At 39.6% G+C, this 22,940-nt stretch overlaps 1 protein-coding gene across 1 annotated transcript in view; it reads right to left on the minus strand.

Moving 5' to 3' along the window:
- Positions 1–760: 760 nt before the first annotated feature.
- Positions 761–22,940, minus strand: part of LOC110059448 (intermembrane lipid transfer protein VPS13A-like) — a 74,962-nt gene continuing 52,782 nt past the window's right edge. Inside the window, exons 63-97 of the mRNA XM_089275116.1 lie at positions 22,731–22,882; positions 21,289–21,397; positions 20,526–20,657; positions 20,109–20,195; positions 19,601–19,720; positions 19,160–19,258; positions 18,772–18,870; positions 18,244–18,348; positions 18,056–18,142; positions 17,849–17,914; positions 17,296–17,424; positions 16,407–16,540; positions 15,913–16,039; positions 14,872–14,991; positions 14,069–14,178; positions 13,475–13,631; positions 12,495–12,629; positions 11,941–12,022; positions 11,525–11,594; positions 10,945–11,050; positions 10,066–10,131; positions 9,939–9,995; positions 9,068–9,204; positions 8,561–8,642; positions 7,917–8,030; positions 7,508–7,583; positions 7,020–7,183; positions 6,379–6,424; positions 5,144–5,267; positions 4,686–4,749; positions 4,473–4,523; positions 4,273–4,364; positions 3,459–3,582; positions 2,734–2,811; positions 761–2,101 (exon numbers count right to left, since the gene is read on the minus strand). Of these exons, the coding sequence (XP_089131242.1) occupies positions 2,066–2,101; positions 2,734–2,811; positions 3,459–3,582; positions 4,273–4,364; positions 4,473–4,523; positions 4,686–4,749; positions 5,144–5,267; positions 6,379–6,424; positions 7,020–7,183; positions 7,508–7,583; positions 7,917–8,030; positions 8,561–8,642; positions 9,068–9,204; positions 9,939–9,995; positions 10,066–10,131; positions 10,945–11,050; positions 11,525–11,594; positions 11,941–12,022; positions 12,495–12,629; positions 13,475–13,631; positions 14,069–14,178; positions 14,872–14,991; positions 15,913–16,039; positions 16,407–16,540; positions 17,296–17,424; positions 17,849–17,914; positions 18,056–18,142; positions 18,244–18,348; positions 18,772–18,870; positions 19,160–19,258; positions 19,601–19,720; positions 20,109–20,195; positions 20,526–20,657; positions 21,289–21,397; positions 22,731–22,882 (3,537 nt within the window). The 3' untranslated portion in view covers positions 761–2,065. The remainder of the gene's footprint in view (positions 2,102–2,733; positions 2,812–3,458; positions 3,583–4,272; positions 4,365–4,472; positions 4,524–4,685; positions 4,750–5,143; positions 5,268–6,378; positions 6,425–7,019; positions 7,184–7,507; positions 7,584–7,916; positions 8,031–8,560; positions 8,643–9,067; positions 9,205–9,938; positions 9,996–10,065; positions 10,132–10,944; positions 11,051–11,524; positions 11,595–11,940; positions 12,023–12,494; positions 12,630–13,474; positions 13,632–14,068; positions 14,179–14,871; positions 14,992–15,912; positions 16,040–16,406; positions 16,541–17,295; positions 17,425–17,848; positions 17,915–18,055; positions 18,143–18,243; positions 18,349–18,771; positions 18,871–19,159; positions 19,259–19,600; positions 19,721–20,108; positions 20,196–20,525; positions 20,658–21,288; positions 21,398–22,730; positions 22,883–22,940) is intronic.

Genomic DNA, 22,940 nt, shown 5'->3' on the forward strand with positions numbered 1-22,940 from the left:
ACCGTTTTCTTTTTTCTGGTAACCTAAAATTGCGTTATCTTTAATTTCTAAAGTAACATTTGGGCGCCATTTTGGGTCCGCGACAAGCAGGTTAGAGAAGCCTTCATTTGTTCGAAAATACAAGGGGTCTGGGTCTGTCAGTTGGCTCTCAAAACTTACATTAGTAGCCACCCCCTCCCCTCCCTCAAGCAATTGTTATATCTTCATGCACCCCCTGATTATAAATTCAATCGCTTTCGCGGCTTTTGCGCAACATCACAGGATCGATATTTGGCATTTCATTGTAAGCCAGGGTGGGTCTTTCAGTTCTCTCGTTTTTTTTATCATTAGTTGGTTACTTTTGGCGAGTTCAATAGTATGTAAACAACAATATATTTTTGGCACTGCCAATATTAGCTCGTCTGATTAACAGACATTTTGGGGAAAAGCGAGACAGCTTGCTTATTGTGAAATTGAAGCTATAAACTTGACCAATGCAGGATTAAGACTGGCGTTCACAACGGCAGCCTTAAAAGCTCGAACACTGCCCTTGTTTTGTCTATTCCATGTAGAGCCTGAAAGCCCTTTGACATAATTGACGTAATTGAAAATGATCAGTTTGAGACTGTTAATTAATTGCTCGTGACCGCAGGGCCTGCTACTTTCATCAGCATTTTTCGATTTCGTTCGACTACCTGACAAGTGCGAGTGGAGAGGAAAGGAGTGAACGTATTTAACATCTACAGAAAATACCTGCACGCCATGCATGCCTACAAACAACTTGGCAATGAACTTTTAATGCCCAATTTCACACAACATAATTTTATACTTTTTTGGTTGAGAGTCGTTCAACAATGTTTATTCAAATACGAAGATATCTATTTAAAATTATTTTAAATCTAAAAATAGAATTTAAAGCTTATTTCCTTGGCCACACCGAGGGAACAATTGTTCGGTTACAAAAAGGGCCCTGACAAAAATGACCGATGAATGTAAGAAGGTCTAAGAATGCACTTCATCAACGATATTCTTTTGTTGAGTTATGAGCAGAAGTAAATTAAAAGAATTAGAAAATCTAAACTGATATTAATCACCTACAATAGACTGTCTGCAGTCCCTTTGTCTCTCGAAAAAAAAAAAACGACGTTCGTTTCGGTTTGAAGCGGGATTAGCTGCGCGTCAGACTCGGTCAAAAGATAACAGGATGCAGGCAGTCTATAAGTAAACATATACTAAACTAAATTAAATACTTGTTTTATTTCATACCATTACTACTCGCTTCACAAACGAACTCCAAATGAATCTTAGTAGAAACTCCCATTTTGCGAGTGCAAGTTATAGGCCACCCAAAAAAATCTTTACCCCGGTTATTTCCCATTTGTTATAATTAAGAACTCCAAAATCTTCTTACTGAAGTACGCATAATTCTTATAATAATACCTAGTTGCGAGAACATGTTTAGAAAACAACGTGATCATATTGTTATTTCTCGATACCTGTATCGGCCAGGCTATGAGAAAATAAACGCCGATCAGTCTTTACGTTTCATGGCAAACAACCCGAACCATGGCTTTTCTGGCGTTTGTGGTGATGCTAAGTTTTCTTTCTAGACACGGGAAGGAACTTGAACGACTGTAGAAAAGTTATGGCTCTTCAAAGACAACACCAAATAACGTTCCCTTCAGTCTATGTATATGAAGCCAGCATACCTTACTTTGAGTAGAGTAGTCATTAGTAAATCCAAAATCTTTTTTTAGGCCGTTTAATTACACGCTCAAAAGAGCAATTCTCTCTACTCTCTATTACCATACATTTCGTTTACCGTTCGCTGCAAGAATTCGGGGACACATCAAGATTATTCCAAGTTGGTAATTTTCTGTATTCTCATCACTTATCTGCTTGACCATGATATTGACACCGTGAGGAGAAATACCATTTTGATTTACTCTGGAATTTAAGGGTTTAATGACCACCCGTTCGCAGTCGTTTTTTAAAGTTTTGTCGAAGGAACACACTGGTTATATTATTCATGTCTCTGTTGAAGCAAGCATTCGTATAATTTCGCTTGCAACGAGTGGAATTTGCTCTAAGAACGAGCTTCCCGGATTTTTCCCACCAGCAACTGAAAAAAAGAAGGAAAGAAAAAGGTAAATTCAGCCTTTTGCATTAACAGTAGCAGCTTTATTAACGACATAGACTGGGAAGTAATGATCGACACAGAAACTGTCGCTCTATGTCGAAGAAAATGTCCAAGTTACCGCGAGTAAACACCAACCATGGCAGACTCGTACCCAGTCGCTATTTACGTGTTTTGAGGGGATTGAGGATTGGATACTAGGACAGATTATGGCGCGCAGGGTGTCATGGGAAGTGTCAAAGGAAAAATAGCGTCGATATTTTTCTCGCCTCTTCCCACAACTTCCGCGCGCTCCACTCGATTCAGACCGCTTTCTCTTTGAAAAAAATCCAATAGCGACTGCGTACGAGCCAGCGCGCAATTTCCTGCTCATCATTTTCTGGCTTCTTGGTCGACAGATGAAAGGAGGGATTGGGTACGAGATTGGCACTAGTAGAATGACGTGTCCATCAAACTCCTTTGTTACCAGATCACAAAAAGCTATTAAATTAGTTTTTTGTCTCCCTTAGAAGTACAAAGCTGGAATGCTACAGGAACAGACACCGTCACGTCTTCCGAGCGAATTATGCGGCATACAGAATAATTTACGGTCAAATGTCTAGACAGGGATACCATACCTGAGCGACCTCTGAACTTGGGGTCTGTATAGATCTTACAGCTGACTTCTTGAAAATGCCTTTACCTTTGGCTTTGTCCTTAACATAAATGAAAGTAAAACAAACATGATAAATGGTCACAAACGCTATTTAGTTTATCTTCTTAATGGAGCTTGAGCAAAAACTGAAGTGAAAAGGTCACATGGCACCAAATAGCTTTTCTTTGCAGAACGTCCATCTCACAATGCAAGATCTATGACTTCTCCCTTGGCCAAATTATGTCCTACTCGACCAACACTTAGGAACGTAACTTTACAACACAGCATTGACAACAGCAGAGAAACAAACAGAGAAACAAACAGTTTGGTTTCCTCGGCCTCCGATAGCGAGCTACCGCTAAAGGCGTTGACTTCACAAACTCGCTACGCGGTTAATTTACCCTTATCACCTTCAAGTTGTTAAATAGCTAAGTGTTCCACTTGCTCGCCGACGCAGCTCGGATTGTCTTTGGAAATTATCAAATTTGCTCCGCGAGACAGACCCATCGATTACCACAAGAAATGTTGCTTAGCCGTTATGGGCCCTGATGGTGACCAGTTGATGTGGTATATGGGGATCAGCTTCCCTTTGCCATAAAGCTCTAAAATCCTGTTTATATTTGCAAAAGAGGCTTCATATAACAATCAAATCAGGACAGCTGGCATTAAAGACTAGCTGATCATCACTGTTGAATGTAACTGTCTTACCGGGACTTTAAGAATGAGTTTTTGCCCCTCAGTTGTCGGCTCCTCTTGAAGCTCTCTAAATTCACACATCCAGTCACACTGCCAAGTCTCAAACACTTCTGTTTTACCAGCAACTATGATGTGTCTGCCAAACAAATGAAGAAAACCATACAGATGGCAAGTTGATAGTGATCAAACCAGCAGCAGATTAGGTGCATAGGTGAATACAGAAAGCTTTACATGGCCAAACAAAAACAAAACAAAAAGAAAAAAACGGGTGACTGTAAACATGGGCGCGACGGTTCGCCGTCTACATTGGTGGACTAAAGTACTTGGAACACTGATGTACTGCAACGAATTATCTGGGTTTTACAACTGAAGTTTGAAAAAAAAAACTGCTATATATCCTTTTAAGAACGCGCTGCTGTTCCGCCTCCCCACCCAATGCAAAGTTCAAATTGCAGGTACCAGTTTTCAACACTGTATGCGACGTGGGGGGAGAGGCTAAGCAGGTGAAGTTGCATTCGCGTCTTCGTGTGTGCAAAAGCGCCAAGAGTGCAAATTTGACCCAAAACTTTTGCCTGTGATTGTAGTTACTACAATCTCCACTTCTCCTACCCCACGGCCCCCCTCTTCGCACTTAACTACCAGCTTGAATGCATTACCATAATAAAGAAGAATAATGGTTTTCCCTCGCTCTAGGGAACAAGGAGATACAAGGCGTTAAGCTTCTTCCAGTTTCCATCCACCCTCACTCCCAATCGATATAACTGATGGGAAGATGGCTGGACTGTACTCGAACAGTGTACCCTAACTTAGCCCTCGCTAAACTCACTTGTTGGTGATAATCAGCGCTTTCTTGATGTTAAGATGATAGTGACAGAAATAGGTATCATCCAGCAGCGCAGCTTTTGTCTTCTTGATTTCCTGTTTTAATAGCAAGACATGCAATAAATTAAGTGTGATATGACGCATTGTGCGCGTGTTGGCCGCGAGGAAACACAAACGAGAAGTATAATTGTGTGTGTCACATACCTGGAGAATGGCGTTCCCTCGGGCCTCAAGTGAATTGTAGGGCTTTATCACCTGCAAAGAACGTTAACAGTACATTAATAAGATCCTGAAAAACCAAATTCAACTGAGACGGATAACCCGTCAAAGCAGAAATTCTTCTTCACCAATCAAACGCCATTGAGATGACGGTTTTCAGATTTGTATCAGCGACGAAATGTCGTTCTTAGCAGTCACCTTATCAGCGTAGAAACATCTTGGGGGTCTCAGGCGTCGCACTTCACTGCCCGTACTAGCAGATCTACAAAAACAAAAGATTATCAGCGCGATGTATATGGACTCCATAACAAAATGCCACTAAAATACTGGCAGATATTTATTCTTTCTTCTCAAGTTACTACAGTAAAAGGGAGTGAAAGATGAAGAACAAAAATAAAAAAAAATTGAACACCTATTTTGATTTTTCTTTTTTTTTACCTTTCTTTAACTAGCACAGTAATAACTCTCTCGATTACCATCGCCCCTTCCCCTTTGTTTCCTTATTAACACAAAAATGCATTTGATTAATGACAGTGCTCTCTAAATGAGCAACTTCAGGACAAAGCGTACAGATGAACCACAAAATTTCCCGCACGGTCATCAAAAATGTGTCTTAAATTACTCTGGAGAATAAATATTTCGAGCTTGGTACTAACCCTTTGATTCCTTCCAAAGTGCTGCTTGCAAAGTCAACCAGTCCCCCAGCAGGCCTCGCCAACACACCAACCATACCCTTACCCAGTCCCTTGAAAAATCCAGCAGCCCCGGCCTCTTTAGCTCCTACAGAAAGACAAGTCAAGAGAAATAAGAACAAAGCAATGTGAGAAATTACAAGAAAGACCAACTGAAAAATTCAGTTCACATTTATCGAAAGATAACAGATCTAGATGTTGAGTTTTAGCGGTGTAATAACTAAGGGATTCTGATTTATAGGCTCAATCATTCATCCGAAAATTAAGCTTCTCAAACTCATTAATAATTCACCAAGTTAAAACAAAGAAAATCACAACCGTAGAGAAGGTTCGGATACCCGGTCTTGATTAGTACAGATTTTGACGATTTTACTTCTCCGTTTACTTCTTTATTATTATTATTTTTTTTTTCGATTGAGAAGATATATCAAATATTCGAAACAGTGTTTCTCGGCTATCCAAACACCTCCAACTTCGACAAAAATACTCCGATGCGCGTCGTATTTTCAACTCTCTTCTCGGTGTTTGGATATTCTGATGAAACACTTTCTTCGTGTTTGATATATTATTCGAATGACGTTATTATTTGCGAGGTCGAATAAGCACACTGCTAGCTAGCACTAACTTCGCGTGGATCTCAACTCCTAAACAAAAACGATTTTACAGATGCAACTAGAATCATCAACCAAAGAATTGTCAGTTGATACAGTCAGCTGATAGGGAACTGGTTGACTGAGTATGGATAACACTATCCACAGGATTATCACTCGCCAGTTGATTGCCCAATTAGATTTGTTCACGCTTATCCACCAGACAAGTATGGTGGATGAGATTACCCACCTGTTTGACGACTGACTGAGGTCAGGAAACAAATGATTTATTTACCGCTCCAAAGTTTAAATAACTATCGTGTACTAAGATTCGTTTACCAAGACAACGCTCTCCAAGGCAGTCGAAAAATCTCAGTCACTTATAAACCTCTCACTAAAAGTACCAACACTTGCACACTCACACTTTTAAACACACTTTATTTCAATTGCATTTAAAATTAATACAGATGTAAAACTGATCCGCTGGTAGCATAGGGCTACTAGGCGAATCAGTTATTATCAGATTTAATACTTAAGTGACAACAGACTAGAAATAGACGAAACGAAAAATCACCGAGCCGGTACATGGTAGAAACTGAATGGACTCACCTTCCATTGGCTTGGTCACTATCCCTGTCACACCTCCAACAACGCCCTGATACAGAGAAAACAATTACTGACAAGACAATCCTTGCTTCTAAATAAAATAAACTGATAATATCATGTTAAACAGCAAATATTTTCTCTTGACAATAAAGCCTACACTTTGCCAAATTCAAGGGCGTTACTTGCTCGAAGTCGATAGGGGAATCCTTGTTTACAATATTTGCCTCATTAGCATAAGCAATTCAGTTTTTGATGGAGCTACAAATAAAACAGTTCTAAATATTGAAAGGTCATAGTACGGTTAACTCTGCCAATGAATATGAGCCTGACGTATTATATACTTTTTGTGCAACACGGGTTTAAAAACTCAAAATTTTACAAAGAATGTATGAGGTCGTTAGCGCTTTTACCACCCAGAAATTTTACAGTTTTTGAAAGACAATATCTCCTTGAATATTACACCCAAAGAGCTAAAAAATTTCACCATGTATTAAGTTTCACTAGCTCTTTAGCTGCCTGGAGTCAACTCATATCTAACATGTTTCCTTCTGTATGCAAAGCCGTATGCAAATGAGCAAAAATGTAAACAATGACGTCAGCACGTCAGAATGAATCCCCTATTGGTAATCTACGTTAACCCGTACCTCGAACAATCCCTTCCCACCCCTGGTGAGCCCTTCTTTGACATTGACTGGTTTCTTTCCCATGGCCTGTCTCCTCTCCTGTTTGTGTTTCTCGTCCATTGTGAGAGCCGCGATACCTTTGCCCAGCGTGCCAGTTATTCGCGAGACTGCGCCAGCCGCACCACCTGGAAGACAAATGAAACGCTCTCGTTTTACAAGAACTTATCCAGGGTGAAATCAACCGATCAATCAACTTTTATTGCGCAGTATTTACAGAATTAATTTACATCAAAAATAAATATGAGAAGAGAAATATATATTGTATACAGTAATGGAAAGAATAAAAAAAAATATGTGCGTGGCAACCAGAGTAGCCATTGACTTTCGAGCTGGTTACCACCATGTTAGGAAAATGCGGGGAAAAAAATACATTACGCAGTAAACATTACTGAAAATACATTAAAGGAATGTTAGCATTAGAGACTGAAGATACATGCATATCAACGTACCAACTGTGTGTCCAAACAAACTCCTAGCGCCAATCGCCAAACCCTCTGCAAACTCACCAGGTCCCTGTATAAGACCCTGCAAAAAGAAAAAAAAAAAGCAAAAAGAAATTAAAAATCTTCAGAGGTAGTTCACCGACTTCCAAAACATCTAGGAGCAGCCGTCGGTGAAAATCACTTAATTTTTCCCCGCCGTCAAGAAGCGCCCCCCCCCCCCCCCCCCCACCAGGCACCCCCTCTGATCCAACCCTTTCCATTATATCAAAAATGCAAACCCAGGACTTAAGACATTGGTTGTCGAAAGAGTTACAAGCACAAGCATTTCTCGTAACGTTGGTTGACTCTTAGGTTTTGAGCCAGAGGAACAAAGCAAAATCTACGCCAGACAATGGAAATAAGCCGTTTAACCAACCTGGTAAGGTTCGTAAAAGAAGTCTACAGCACCTTCCTTCAAGCCAGTTATCAAACCAAATGGATTTCCCAACACATCAAGGCCTAACACCAGCACGTACATCTGCTTCAAAGCCTGACAATCAAGACACATAACAAATATTAGTCAGAACTATAGCTCCGATGATAGATTAGGCCAGATTAGAGATACCAATAGGAGTCGGTTATATACACGGCATGGCTTACTCGGAAATAACTTCTAATGCCTCCATTTGTACGCAGGTGAAGTTTTAAACTGGAGAACATTAAGGCTACACTAATAAGTGTGCACTTATATAAAACCATTTTGGAATGGCTGAGGGAAAACGAGAAGCCACAGATCTAAGGAAGCTAAATTGATAACAGTATTGCCCTCTATGTGGAGTCTAACAGATAGCGTTTGTAGAGCCCACAAAAAATTCCAAAAATAAAACGGTACCTGATTTTACAATAAACCAGGGCCAGAGATCTTAAGGTGGGTGAATTAAAGAGTGCTCCAGCAAGGCTTTACCGAATCATTGTAAAAATTGTCCGCTTAAACATAGTGACCACCAAAATATATAATTACACAACTAATCAAAACCACATTGATCGCAACGATTTACTGTAGAGATACAATTTATTTACCTGACGCGAGTAATGGTTGACAGCGACGTCCATCAACTGCTGTTGAGTGTACACTTTGTCCTCAATTTCAAAATACGCAAGCCTACAACGACGAAAGAAAAGCTCAGACAACTCTTCACAAAGTATGTCACAACGTTTCTTCAAAACGATTCGGCCCGAGAACAAACTCGGTACTTCAATGACAAATCCTTGGTTACACAAATAAATAGTAAATGTATTAATAGACCAGTGGCAGCGGCAGAAATAGGGCACCTTGTTCAGTAGCAATTTTGCTCTCTAAACGAACGAAAAATTATGGCGATTACACTGACAGTGCTTGATTGTTCCTCCTCAGACCTATAATCGGCTGGGGGAGGAGGTGGGGAGGAAGGGCGGGGAAGCGAAAATGGATGGGAGAAGAAAACGTTAAACAAATTGATCCGAATATTACACACCTTACAAAACTATACCGAACAAAAGAGGTTCTCCAAAAGCATAGCAAAAGCACTCCCTTGGTCAGTTACTCACTTGAATTCTACGTCCTGTACTTCAGTGACTGCTACTCCAACACTTTGCAATAACAGGCTCAGAAAACTGCCGCCGATATGAGTCTGTGATTTATCACCGCCTGCGCCACCACCCAGCTGAGAGAAACTCAGATGAATCTGTACGGGGAATCAATATTAAAGGAGCTCAATCACGTCATTTTGGCCACATGCAAAATTGCCATTAAAGTGAAGGAAACCTGAAAATAGTAGTTTACTAATATAGAAAAACGCCAAACAGATAATAATAAGGAACAAGGATGGAGAAGATTAAGTCCGATTACAAAGGACGAACTTGAAAAATTTAGGCTAAACTTATAAAGACACGCAAATCGTGAAGTAGCCCTTAAATAATCAGCCAAGGATGTGTCCGAAGGCTTCATTCTCTCATTGGCCGGTTAACTGCGAGTTACAAAGAAATTCCAAAACCACAGAGGATAAACTCGGCACGAAGATAGTACATTTGAAAATCGCCTTTTTTCCTAGAAGAGGATTGAAAGGAACATTGTGCGATCTCTGGGCGACCAGAAATGTTGTAATGATCTCCTATGAATGAGGAGTAACGCTCCGTCCACACTGAAACAGAAGGGCTTTATTTTCAGATGTCTCCGATCTCCACACGCATTAGTGTGGACAGGGCCCAAGTGTAATGGGGCATACACAATCCAGGACTGGTATAATGGTTTGCCGCGTTGCCTCAAGCCATATGACATGGTGATCACTAGAAGCAGCTGGTTTCCAAAGACTAACACCTTTGAACTTTTCTCAGAACAACTTAGTACGATCACTAGATGGACAGATCATAACTCTGTTGTATACAAGCCAGAAGGCGGCTACAATTAAGGACTTCTTACCTTTAGCGGCGACAGATGGAAGAAGTCAAAGAAATTCCTTGTAGCACTCAACGCAGCCTGAAACAACGGAGAACACACGTGAAATTCAGCGAAGTTTATTTCCACATTAATACATTGAGGTACAAACCTGAACAGCAAACGCCTCGCCTAGTTTGTCATGGACGCGTTTTTTGTCCAAGGAATACTGGGTAGCCTGTGGAAACAAAACGTACAGCCTCAGTGTCAGAATTGGTGTTTAATGATCTGATGAACAATGTATTCTGTTAACCGATATTTACAAGGCAAGCTAGTAAACAGCTTCCCTTGAAATGATCAGAGAAGAAATTATTTCCAGGACTGAGATGGGAAGAACAATTAATGTAAATGATGTACAATACAATGCAATAAACTATTTCTCCATGGTAGTGATTAAAGCTGTACGCTTATGGGGCCGTGCACTAAAATAAAAGAAAAAAATACTGTGTTCTACTACTATTTACGAATCGGACTCCAAAGCCATCTAAGAAAATGTTTAAGGAAATGTACAATTACTAACACACGCTAAAATTATGGACTAGATTGTCCGATAATGCCAATACAATATACTACTATTTAACAATTAGATTATGAGCTCGAGATAATTGTTTCAGTATAAATCTACTACTCGTTCAAAACGTTATCTTAATCTTCTTCACAGATACCTCGAAAATGAAAAGAAACGGGCGTCATTTTGTTCACAGTCGCAAACTTCTATGCTACTCACTATCTACAGCAGGATAGTGAGTAGCGTAGCCAATCAGAAACATTCGTAATAGAACGCTAGTAGACTTATACTAATATCAAATATTACAACTGTTACATTCTAAGTTGAAGTCCTCGACGTTCTCGGGGGGGGGGGGGGGGGGGACGCCATCTTGGTTGTAAGTGCTAGAAAAAGAATGTGTTGGATTTCCAGAATTTTAAATTGCCTCACTCAACAAGCGGTGCAACACGGGTTACTGATTAGGACTCCTGTGATGTTTGTTACCTCTTGGCTCCTATCAATGGTGTCGGAAGAGAAGAGACCAAGAAGAGCCATAAGGAATCCCATATCAACTTTCACATCCATCTCTTGAATAAGTACCTTGAAATACCTAGAGGCAGAATATAAAGACAGATTTATAAAAAACAACTCAACGAAAATTGCACGTCCACATAACAAATCTTTAAACTATTTCTCAACAAAACATAAATGCACGGTAAAATAAGACAAGGAGGTCATGTGAATAAACGAAAATGTGTCGAATTTAACAACCTCTCGCCACCATTACTACAAGAAAAAAATGAGTTTGAGTTGAAATCAGGGGATTTATCTCCACTGGGATTTGTTAAAATCTTATCTATAGGGTGAAGAAGTTATAACAACTAATTTCTCGTTACAATTTCAATACATTGCCAAGCAGACAGGTGAGGAGAATAACTATAATCATCAACTACGGTACATTGTCGTGACGTATCACCCAATCCTCAGAAGTACCATTGCCACACAGAAATGTACGACAACCGGTTAAGAAAACTAGTATTTCAGGTTTCAATCAAACCTTTCAGTGTTGTTCAATGCAACTTACTTGATTTCATTCACATGTGTGTGCTCCTCTTGTTTAGTGACTAAGCTCAATTCAATGTACGGCTTTGGTGCTAAAACAAAAGAGCACGTATTATCAGTTAACAAGAACAGGAACAGAAGCAGTTCCCATTTAAAGTCACTCCCTGCCCCGGTATTCGCGCCAGCATCAAGTTGATCCAGGATTGAGAACAGCAGATTACGAAATCAACCAATCATCAACCAATCAACCAAGCCACCCACCAACCAACCAAGCATCCAAATAAAGAAGTAGTTTATTTATAAAGGTAGCCCCTAGGAACTGGAGAGCTTTTTAAAAGTAATACACGTCCAAACCTAAGCGAGGTACTACAATATATATAAACGTAAATCTAAAAGTAAAAATACAACCGTTAGGACTGAAAGACTTTGAACCCTTACCGTTTTCTGCTGCAAGAGACTTTGGAGGGGGAACTCGGTAGAGAGCAGTTTGAAAGGTAGCGTCCGGGACCTGGCTGTCAATCTGTGGACGAACAAACACAAGAACAATAGTCAGTAGTCAAAAAAAAATACTTAAGTTTTTTTATCTCCTAAATGATTACGAAGGCACTCGAACGATGGTAATTTTGAAAATCTCCTCAACATTTTTGAACTACTACTGCAGCGAACACTGCCGCTACTATCAAAAATAATACGCTACTATGGTGTAAAATCTTTTATGTTGTGTCCCTAATTAGCAGAAATACTAAACACCCCCAGACACTTAAATAAAGGTTTTGTTGTTGTTGTTGTTGTCGTTGTCGTTGTTCAACTTACAAGAAAGGTGACAGAGAGCTACATTTGTGGATGGTAATCTCGGCAGTTACGACAGATCCCCTGATGATGACTGCCGCAAATTTGGTTAAAATAACACCGCAGATTACCTTGAAGATTCAAGATCTTCCCTGGACTGATTTCATCTTTCTGGTAGCTACATTTTGGCTCTTTTCTCTTACCTGAACTGAGTTAATTTTGGCAAAGAAACTCATTTCGTTTGGTGACGCAAGATACTCTAGAGACACTCCTGGTGTAAAAGTTCTTCTAATGGTCTGACGTGTGGGTCGCATAATTTCCATCAATTGAAAATCAACCTGAAATGGTCAAAACACAAAATTAGAGGTAAAAATTACACCTAAGGAGGCGTTTCTTTGGGAAAACCCAAGATTGGATTCTTAAATCCAAAAACAGATTTTGTGTTTCTTTACTAAACAGATTAATCCAAGATCACTAGGATCATGGTGCATCAAAGGAACCGAAGAATCCTAGCTCAGAGTGGATTTTTCGCTTCCTTTATCCACATTTGATGCGTCAATACATACAAAGAAACAAAGAAACAAACAAAGAAACAAACAAAGAAACAAAGAATATACCGTTGTACGCTATTGTTCACATCACGTTACAATAAAAAGATCTCTCCCACATTGAAATTACATTATTAAACAACATAAAACGTTCCATTTGGAAAGTACGAGAACTTTCTTTTGATTACCAAAGCAAATTTCATAAGAAAGGATTCTTCATATGCCATTGATTCCTTTTCTAAACTGGCGTCCCGAGGCACCATATTGCACCGAAATACCTACACATGATTAAATCCATGTTGGCAAGATAAATTTTATTTTTAATGTTATTAATTTAAGTTTAATTTATCAAGTTTAAAGAAAGACAATCATGACCGTGACAGTGTTTCGATATCTGATTTTGTTTAGCATAGATTTTATGGTTTTATATCTCTGTTTTCTCCTTAGTTTTAGTTTCGGTTGAGAAGACGTATCAAACACTCAAGACAATGTTTGATCACATTTCCAAACACCTCAAAGGTCTCCAAAAACACTCCGCTACGCGTCGTATTTTCAACTGTCTTCTCGGAGTTTGGAAATGTGGTCAAACACGGTCTTTCGTGTTTGATATATTACTAAAGCACACTGTTACTCACCTCCAAGTCAGCAGACTTGTAGATATAACTCGGAGTGGCTCCCACAGACAGACCTCTTTGTATTTCAGTCCAAGCAGCTTCCAATTCATCACAGAGGCGCACCTTGAGAGCCTTCCATCGTCCTTTCTTTTTCTGCTCTTCCCAGATAATATCGCTCCTACAAAGATAGAAAAGCCACAAAAAGACCCAGTCTGACAACAGTTTGATCACTGTCATCATACATTTACAATTTTGTACAGTCTTAACCACTTTAATCACGTATAAATATCACATTATTTTTCGCATGACCTCAACTTCGCAAACTCCAGGGAATTTTATTTCATTAAACATGATTTCGGTAATTCCGTAGAAGACACTAAATGGGATCAACATTTGTAAAAGTTATAATGAAAATACCTGAAGGTGAAGTCGATAAGTTTTAATGCTTTTCGAGAAAGTTATAAGAGCATGTTCAGATGCAAAAGACCCCAGATGCAAATCCTGTATGTTTGACATTTTACATGACTGACATTTTTGTGTGATTCTGACCAATCAAGTTCGTTCACAGTCCCAACAATGACCAAGCAACTTCCAACAAAAATGTAAAGTTCTTACGGTCTGATTCCAATGTAGGCGACTTCAATACTCTTTTCATTGTTGACAAGAGACAAGCCAACACCCTGAAGATCTAAAGTGATGCGCTGGGACGGGCGTTCTTTTTGTTCCTTGACGAAGAAAAATACAATAAAAACAAAACTCAGACCATAATGATACGAACGTTCAAAAATATTTATAGTCCTTTATTATATAGAAACGAGTGCATTTACTGGGAAATACACCACTCGTAAAATTCACACGAAAGCCCAGAGCCTATCGGAGTGACAATGCCCATCGCACTAAGAGTAACAGAGGTAGTGTTAAAGGCAATTGAAAATGAACTACCAGTAGTGTCTTATTGATTATTGGTTATCGGATAATGGTACTAACCATTCTTATGACAGGCTAAAGCGAAGAAACCTAAATGTATCCTCAGATTTGGAATTCCAGTGTGACTAGAACGACAGTTTGTCATGACAAGCTTCAACCCCGGTTTAAAACAAGTGGGTAGCTGATGGGAAGCAACCTTTAAATACCCAAGGGACGGTTTTCCTTGATACCCTCCACCTCCTTTCCGCCCTCCCTCTCTCATTTTTAGCTAAGTTATTTAAAGGGCTTAGTACATACCCCACGCCACCACGACGTTTTTTCTTACGTACCACTACCCCATCCCTGACCAAACCCCATACCTCGTTTTGATTTTGAAAAAAGGAGGGCAAAGTAAGGAAAGTTATGAAAAAGCTAAATTTCACAAGACACTTAGACACAAGACACATCAAGTGGCCACTCGTCCTGTTTATCAGAACACAACATGTACTTACCAGTTGTGCTCTGTAAGCCAGTGTAAAGTCATCAATGATAAGCAACACACGCTGCAGACCGTCCAGGAATGCCGCCCAGTAAAACTTCTTACCTTCATGCTCAAACGCATCATAACCTGTCTATAATATTAAAACACAAACACAAGTCAGCACGGACGTCACTTGAAGTGTAGCTACAGGAGAAAAGATTAGTGAAACTGAAAAATTACGGCAGTCAAATAATCACTTGTACATTCCTTTATCATTTGACACACAGATCACAATAAACACCGAACATCATTCAAAGTAAGTTGCATTCGAACGTGAACTCGTGACGCTAGAAAAATCTGACGGCGTCTAAAATGCACACATTGTAAGTACTCAGACTTTGACGCTTAACTTAAAGGACCGGGAAAGTTTGAAAGTAAATAAGCTTTTATTTACCTACTTACTTCTCACAACAGATAAATGAGGAGGGATCCCCTTGCCGGGCTCGACCTCAAACTTCTATTCGAGCCAACGATTTCATTTGTAAAAGTAAGAGGCAAGGGTGGACATCCTCGAACCGAACAAAGCGAATACCAAATATTTGTAAAGCAGTAATTATAAACCCAAATACCACAGTGGTACACGTAGTATAGACTTTGAAACATATTGCTTGATGAATGCCATGAAGTCATACTAACAGCCATAGAGGAAGACACAGTTTGAATTCAAAAAAAGACGTTGTAAAATATCTCCCCCCTCCCCCACCCCCTTTTTACAACCCTTACGCTATAGCTTAATTTGCAGCTCTTCATGTGTGGGTTATTGTCAGATATTAACTTGACATGAAAAACGTAAGAGGAAAAAGTTGCAAAATTTGTAGGGGTGGTTGATCAAGTCTCATATAAGAGAGAGGGGGGTATAATTTTATAATTTAAAAAGACAGATCTATCTAAGGCCTTTTTGCTGTTCATATTTGATACAAACTGACAAACTATTGAGCATGTAATGGTATTTTGTGTCACATGGCACTCTTGGGAGTGAGAGAGTTAAGCAATGACAACACAATCTACACACCTTTGACAGGTCAGTCTTGATTTTCTGTTCAGAACCTTTGACAAACCAAATGAACTCCTTTGCGGAAGAAGGTTCATCCCAAGCGAACAACACGCACTGGTTAGGATGTAAACAGTGCTCCTTGCATCTAAACAAAACAAAGAGAAAAATGTACATTCTTGACAACGACTCGAAGGCTATGACTATGACTTAAAATACTGAACTAGGACAGCCGTTTTTGCCTTTTTAGAAATGTGTTATTACACTGCGAAACTGCCTCTTGTGTTAGTTTTTTTGTGTGTGTGCTTGTTTTCTTCTACACTTTCTTTTTACTGATTGATTTCTATCATTCTGTGTTTGGCCCTTTTTGTGGACGACTAAGAAAGTAGTCATGTGGTCCATGATTAGCAAACATTTTTCACGTTATGGATGCACGCGGGAAGTTGGGGGAACACGAGAGAAGGAACGCAACTGTAGCTATCAACATGGCTTACAACAATGAATGAGTGTTTTACCCAAGCTGTTTGTAGTAGACTTCTAGCTGAGTACAGTTCTCTAGCCTGACGGGTGCTGAGCCAGAGAAGTATGGAGTGATCGTTATGATAGCAGCTGAATCTTTGGTCAGCATGTCAGCACACACCGCTCCAATCTACGAGACAGAGAACAGCTTTAATTAAATGTCTGTGTATTTCTGACACAGTTTCCTCAAATTCACTAATAATTCATCACGTTTAGAAAAGAGGAAATCGTGACTGTGGCGGTGTTTGGATGTCTGATCTTTATCAGCATATATTTTTACGACTGAGAAGTTATTTCAAACACTCCACACAGTGCTTGACCACATTTCCAAACACCTCGAAATTCGTCAAAAATACTCGTCTGCGCGTCGTTTTTTCAACTCTATTCTCGGTGTTTGGAAATGTGGTCAAACACGGTCTTTCTTGCTTGATAAATTACCTATTATGTCTACTATAACTGATTCTGAACCTTGCTAGCTTCGCTTTCGAGTGCGGCGCAGTGCAAAGCCTACGCTAACTGGAAATTTAGTACAAACTGCACTGGGAGTCATGGCAAGATAAAATACTGTTGGTGGGTAACTCCACTGAACGCTGCACACCAACAGAACAGCGTGAATATGACGTTAAGGTCTTATCCCATGTGATGCTGTGTAGCTAACACTACTGACAAATAACATTGCCCTATAACGTATGTTTTCTTTTTTTTTGGTGTGCACTTGTCCTTAAACAGTTTTGTCGCTTGTGTGCGCCTGGCCAAGAAGGCCTGTAGGCGGCGAGTTAACAACAAAATACTCTACTAAGAGATATGAACTAAAGAAAGGGACCTCCTCCGACGCCGGCTCTATGAGTTTGTATATTTTCTACTTTTTGCTTCCAGATACCTCACCTTGCCGTTCATTCTGAGCAGCACTGTGACATCAGGTTCAAAGTGAAAGCTTGGTGAGATTTCTTCACTGTCACCAACTTTGATGGTCAGATCCTTTGAAGGAAACGAAACTGGCCAGAATGGTACGCACTAAGTGAGGAAAAAATATCTCATTTTTAGTAACCCACACGACAAACGTTGTTTTCAACTTAACAAATTGACTTCAGTTGTTCATGCGTCTATGCTGTTATTGATCATGAATTACGTCATAACATTGTCAATGACGTAGATGTGAAAAAAAGCCAATGAGCGCGCGAGAATTTCTGCAGTTTTTATAAAACATGTCTTCATTGAAAACAGCTTGATGTAAATTCTCAGAGACCTTCTCTTTTGGAAAAAAGCTTTAAAATCTCACGGAAAAGTCTAAAGCACGCGTCCAGATTAAACTGCTCTGATCTTGATGATACAGGATAATTAAAGAACATGAAGAAATTTCTACGGCAAGGAAAGGACCAATAACAAACTCACTGGTGAGATAGGCGCAAGTTCTAACAAGGATTCACGGTAACCTTACCTCTCCTGGTTGAACTGTTACCCAAGCTGCCCCTTGGCCTTCTGAATCTGAAAGCGACACTGGGTACTGAAACAGGATAAAAGAGCATTGAGCAAGGAGAGTATTCAGTAAAAAAGCAACTTACTTCATTTTGTTTTCAGTGCACAAATATGCGAAAACTCAAGTAACACCGTCAAAGAGAAATAACTTGAGAAGAGTATTTCTTACCTCTGTGTGGTTGTTTATTAGGTGGAAAGGTGTAAACTCCACTATCTTGGTTAAACTAAAGTAGGATAAGGTAATCTGCGTACCGACCTAGAAGGGAAGATGAAATTAAAACATCGGTTAAGGAAGGTAAGTGGGATATGTGCACTTGTCGTGGAAAATAATAACACCTATTGAAACTGTTCACTTACCTCGTGCAGTTTCCCATTTTTCTTGACTTTAAGATCTCCACCGCTGCCTGCTGCATCAAGAGAAAACTTGTTGGACCATTCACCAGCGGCCGGACGAACACGGGCCTGTCAAACGTTAAGCAAAAGAGAACCTTTCAAATAGTAAAATATGCGATATCTGGGAGGGCACTATTATTGAATCGTTTATGTGTAAAGAACGGTTCAGTACATTTTTGAGGGCGGTACACGTTTCCCCATAAAATGATCTGTGACCCTACGTTAGTGTTCAAAACACTTAATTCTTCTCACTGTTGACGTCTTAGTAACTAAATGTATTGGTACCAATCACGTAACTGTTTGCCCTACCTCCGTGGTTAACTCGACATCTCACAAGCTGAATAGTGCTTAGTACATGGGATAAGGCGATGGATGAACAGAAGGCAAAGTTAATAACACATAAGCGTGAGAGGACAATACCCCATATAAGCAAGTTAACAAATTGAATTTTCATTGCTAGCTACTTCATTCGCATTACAGCTACTACCTTACCGTCTTCTTGGTAAAGAGATTTCCTTTCCCACGGTAGGAGAACATTACTGGCTCAGTCAATGAAACTGGATGAGGAATGACAGTGTCGTCATCAGAAGCCTGAAATGCAAAGGAAAATGTCTGGCTCACGAACAAATACATCTCAGACAAAACAAATTAAACCAATTAATGAACACCTCTCCGACTCATGTTCGATAAAGGGCTTTCTATAGAGATAGTTTGGGGACGTGTTAAGTTGTGGGGTTTTCTTGAGACTGTCAATGTTTCTTGATTCCTATTACATACACACGATATGTGGGTCAGCCACAGTTACAGTTCAAAGGGTAAACTGTCTTTAGAGAGAATTATTGAGCCCATGTAGTGCTTCAAACTAAATTTGCTTTAGTACCATGTATTCGAGATAAAGTCCAGTCTTGTTCACCATCCAGTACGGACTGTACAGAGTGATGTTCATTGTGCCTTCAAATGTGGCGAACACTCCCAGTTCCTACAATAGAAGGCGATAGTTACGTACATGAATAATTGTTCATCTGACACCTATCCTCCGCTATGGCTCCTTGAGCTCGTTTAGATGAAAATAAAATAAACAAAGGTGTGCTTATGCTTAGTTCCTTGTCCCCGAGTGGGGGATAGGGCCGGAAACAAAGGTGTAGAGTCATAGTATTTCCCTGTCTCAATAAATTGACCATGATAGCACCATTGCTTTCTTGATGAAGGACTAGTAAGTAAGATTCAGTGACATCAAAGACAATTTAGACAAGGCACTTATTCCTATTCTCTACACGTTTTAAGTTTAAAAACTCTTCGATGTTCTTACTGAAAACCTTACCAGGGACTTCCCATAAGCAGCATCCAAAGGAGTTGGCTGCAAAGTGACTGTTGTAAGCTCGTCCATTCCCTTCCACATTTCAATTTCTCCTTTCCACATGCACCTCTGATAGTCGTCAAGCTAACAACGCAAATGTACGTAAGTTATAAATGTCTTAGTTAGTTTAAAACGTACTTACGAGAGGGGACGCTTGTGACTGTTGGTGGTGATGGTGAAAGTGCTGACAAGGGCGCTATATGTAAGGCGCAACTGAATTGGAAGTATAGTAAGAGTTCTGCAGGAGAGTGTCTGGGTTCACTCACAATCACAAGAAACAAAAATATTGAACCATTTTCGACTCACTATACTACGCATACATTCAAAACAGAGATAAAAGTAATGAACCCCGTTATTCCTACAAAAATTGAAAGGAGGATCGGCTTTCCCAGCAATATTACAAGTGAATCCGTCGTCACGAAAAAGAATCATCAGCAGCTCTGAATTAATTAAAATTTCGAAAAACAGTTACCTGGATATAGAGAATGACCTTTCTTGAGAGACTGACAGAAAACAAAGGCCATTTGTCACCACCCTTGAGTTCAACGTAAGGCAAGCCCTGACAAAGAAAAAGAAAAAAAAAACATCTAGTGGGAAAAATATCAAACTACAATCTTCGATACAGATTACATTTTCAATTGCAACATGAAAGTAAGAGGATCAAAACTCCAAAAATATTACCTCACAACCACACAGTTCATTTCACCGCAAGACCTCTGACTAGAGGTTAGCATTCGAAATATCCAACCAACAATTTTTTTCATCGGTCCATTTACCTTCCAACTTCAAGTTGACAAGTGTTTTACTTGCCGGCCGACGTAGCACAATAGTTTCTTTAAAAACTAACATCTTTGTCTCATACAACTACATTTAATCACTGTCTACTTACTGGTGATGCATAGTGGATGCTATAAGGCAAATAGTTGTGAAGAATAGCCGGTGGGTAGATGTGGAGTACGTAATTTGGTGCGTGTTCCAAGGATCCATGCACTGCACTGTAGGACACTTGCTCGCAATCGACCTGAAAAGGAATGTAGAGAAAAAATAGTATTAAAACTTGGTAACATACACTTGTAGTTAAATTTGTGGCACCATAATGACCACTATTTATCACAACTGGTAAAGTACCAGTGTGCAGAGTGGAAGATTTTAGCTCGAGTACAAATGTGGGACTTCGATAGTTTTGGTACATCTACTGATGATTACATCTCTTGTGGCCACTCTGCAGTGACCGCTCTAATTGAAGGGTAATATAACACACCCTCTTGGAGAGACTACCTGTTCACATCCAGTTGTTATAATGAAGTGTACGTAACATCAAAGTATATACAGTGTCTGGTGCCTTCAAGGCAGTTCTAAGTCTTAATGTGCTAGTTACAGGAAAAGCCGATAGAACTAAACAATAAGCAAAATTTTTCTCCCATATTTCTCAGACAACACAAATGATTTCAAGAGAACATATCAAGATGTAGATAGCAACCGACTAGGTAAAATCTTTTTAAAGGAAAATGATACACATTTACGTTTTTTACAAACCATGTTTTGGTCAATTGTCGATGATCTTCAATAGTACTTGAATTCAACAATATTAAACATTAAAACATGTTCAACCCAAAAAGATATAATGGTGTCCACTTGTACACGCTATTTACCTCAATATGAAAAGGTGGTCCATCGCCAGCTGGTGGTGGGCACTTTACAGAAGAATGGCCTTCAGACGCGAGCTTGTTCCACAGTAGGGGACTAGCACTCTCTCCATACCTGTGGATAGAAAAGCAACAGTTCCAAGAAGTAAAGGGTGATCGTCAATAGAGCAACCACCTTTTATGGTCAAGTGATCTTTAGCTGGCGTCATCAAGAAGTTTGGTAAACAACCTTGATTATCCTTATTATATTATGAGAACATGAAAAGTAGCAAAGCAGAGACAAGATCGGCTCATGTTATATCTGCATTGAAAAATAAGAATCTGAGGTAAGTCTGAATCTGAGTAATTAAGTAGTGTTTCAGCCAGAAAATTTTACTTGAGGGCCAAAGTGGCCCCTGAAGATCTTTTTTAGGGGCAATTTTTTTAGGAAAGGGGCCAATAAACTGAAAGCTACAGAAGGAAAAAATGCATCAGGGTACCAAGGAAAATAAAGCAGTTCATTAGGACCTATGATAAAATTTAATAGTAAGTGCTTTTTGAAGGGTTTCTACCCAATAAAGTTTCTTTTGAGTCAGATACTGGTATGAAGGATCCGTGCATTGCAAGAGAACAATCCTTAGGCCTACATGACGTAGTCAATGATCAAGGGTTTGCAATGCATTATAGGGCGATTTCAAACTCGGTCAGCCATTTGGAAGTTTTCCGATATGAGAGAATCAATACAGCAAAGCAAAAGGACAGATTGACTTCTTTTCTTACGTTAAATGTGTTAGAAACAAAGATCTTTCAATATGATTTTCTGGAAGGACATAATGTGTGACAAAATAACCATTATTGATCACACTGTCAACACAGAGAAATGTAGTCGTCATTATGCCGTACTATGGCGACTAAACCAGAATTTTTGGTCGCCAAGGATGAAATGCTTGTTGCATTGGCGACCGTATCGATCACAATTTCCAGCCCTGGGATGGCTTTTAAAATATTATGCCTGTGTTAAGCCTGCAGTCTTGTAAAAGGAATGGGCCAAATTGGCCCTTTTTTCGTTTTTCTGGGGGCCATCTGATTGTAACGCGGGATTCCCGCAATGGCGCGCTCTGGCTGAAACACTGTTAAGGTTTAGGAAAATTGTTTGTTTCCCCACCAGCATTCCAAAACCTAGTAGAGGGTTTTCCTCCCCCCTGGTAACGACTACTGGCATGTTACCAGTCACAACAACGACTATTTCACTTTTCCCACACCCTTAGGTCGTTTTAGAAACTAACTCCCAAATATGTTTTAGAGAGCGATAGGAACCAAATTAATTTTGTTTGAACAAAAAACTCCTGCCAACATCAGCCTAGAGCTGAAGGACACTTCGACAATTTAATAAAGTGATTTATTTCATTTTTCTATTTTCTTCTTCAAAACCAACACTAAATTAACTTTGGATATAATTTTGTACAAACCCAAATCCTGCAGGTCTGAGGAAGAGTGCTGCTTTATGAGCCAATATAAGAGGAACATTGAAAAGGCTGTCAGGCTGAATAGTTGTGACACGGGAAAACTGTTCATCTTTCTTGCACAACAGATCCATTGGAATTGGGAAATGATTGTTAACCTAGGCAGTTCAACAAAGTAGTCAATGGCAGGTCTGAAAATGATAAAATTTAGTCTAC

The sequence above is a fragment of the Orbicella faveolata genome, unplaced genomic scaffold (assembly GCF_042242905.1).
Source record: "Orbicella faveolata isolate gen_17 unplaced genomic scaffold, um_ofav_v1 contig_36, whole genome shotgun sequence".
NCBI lineage: Eukaryota > Metazoa > Cnidaria > Anthozoa > Scleractinia > Merulinidae > Orbicella > Orbicella faveolata.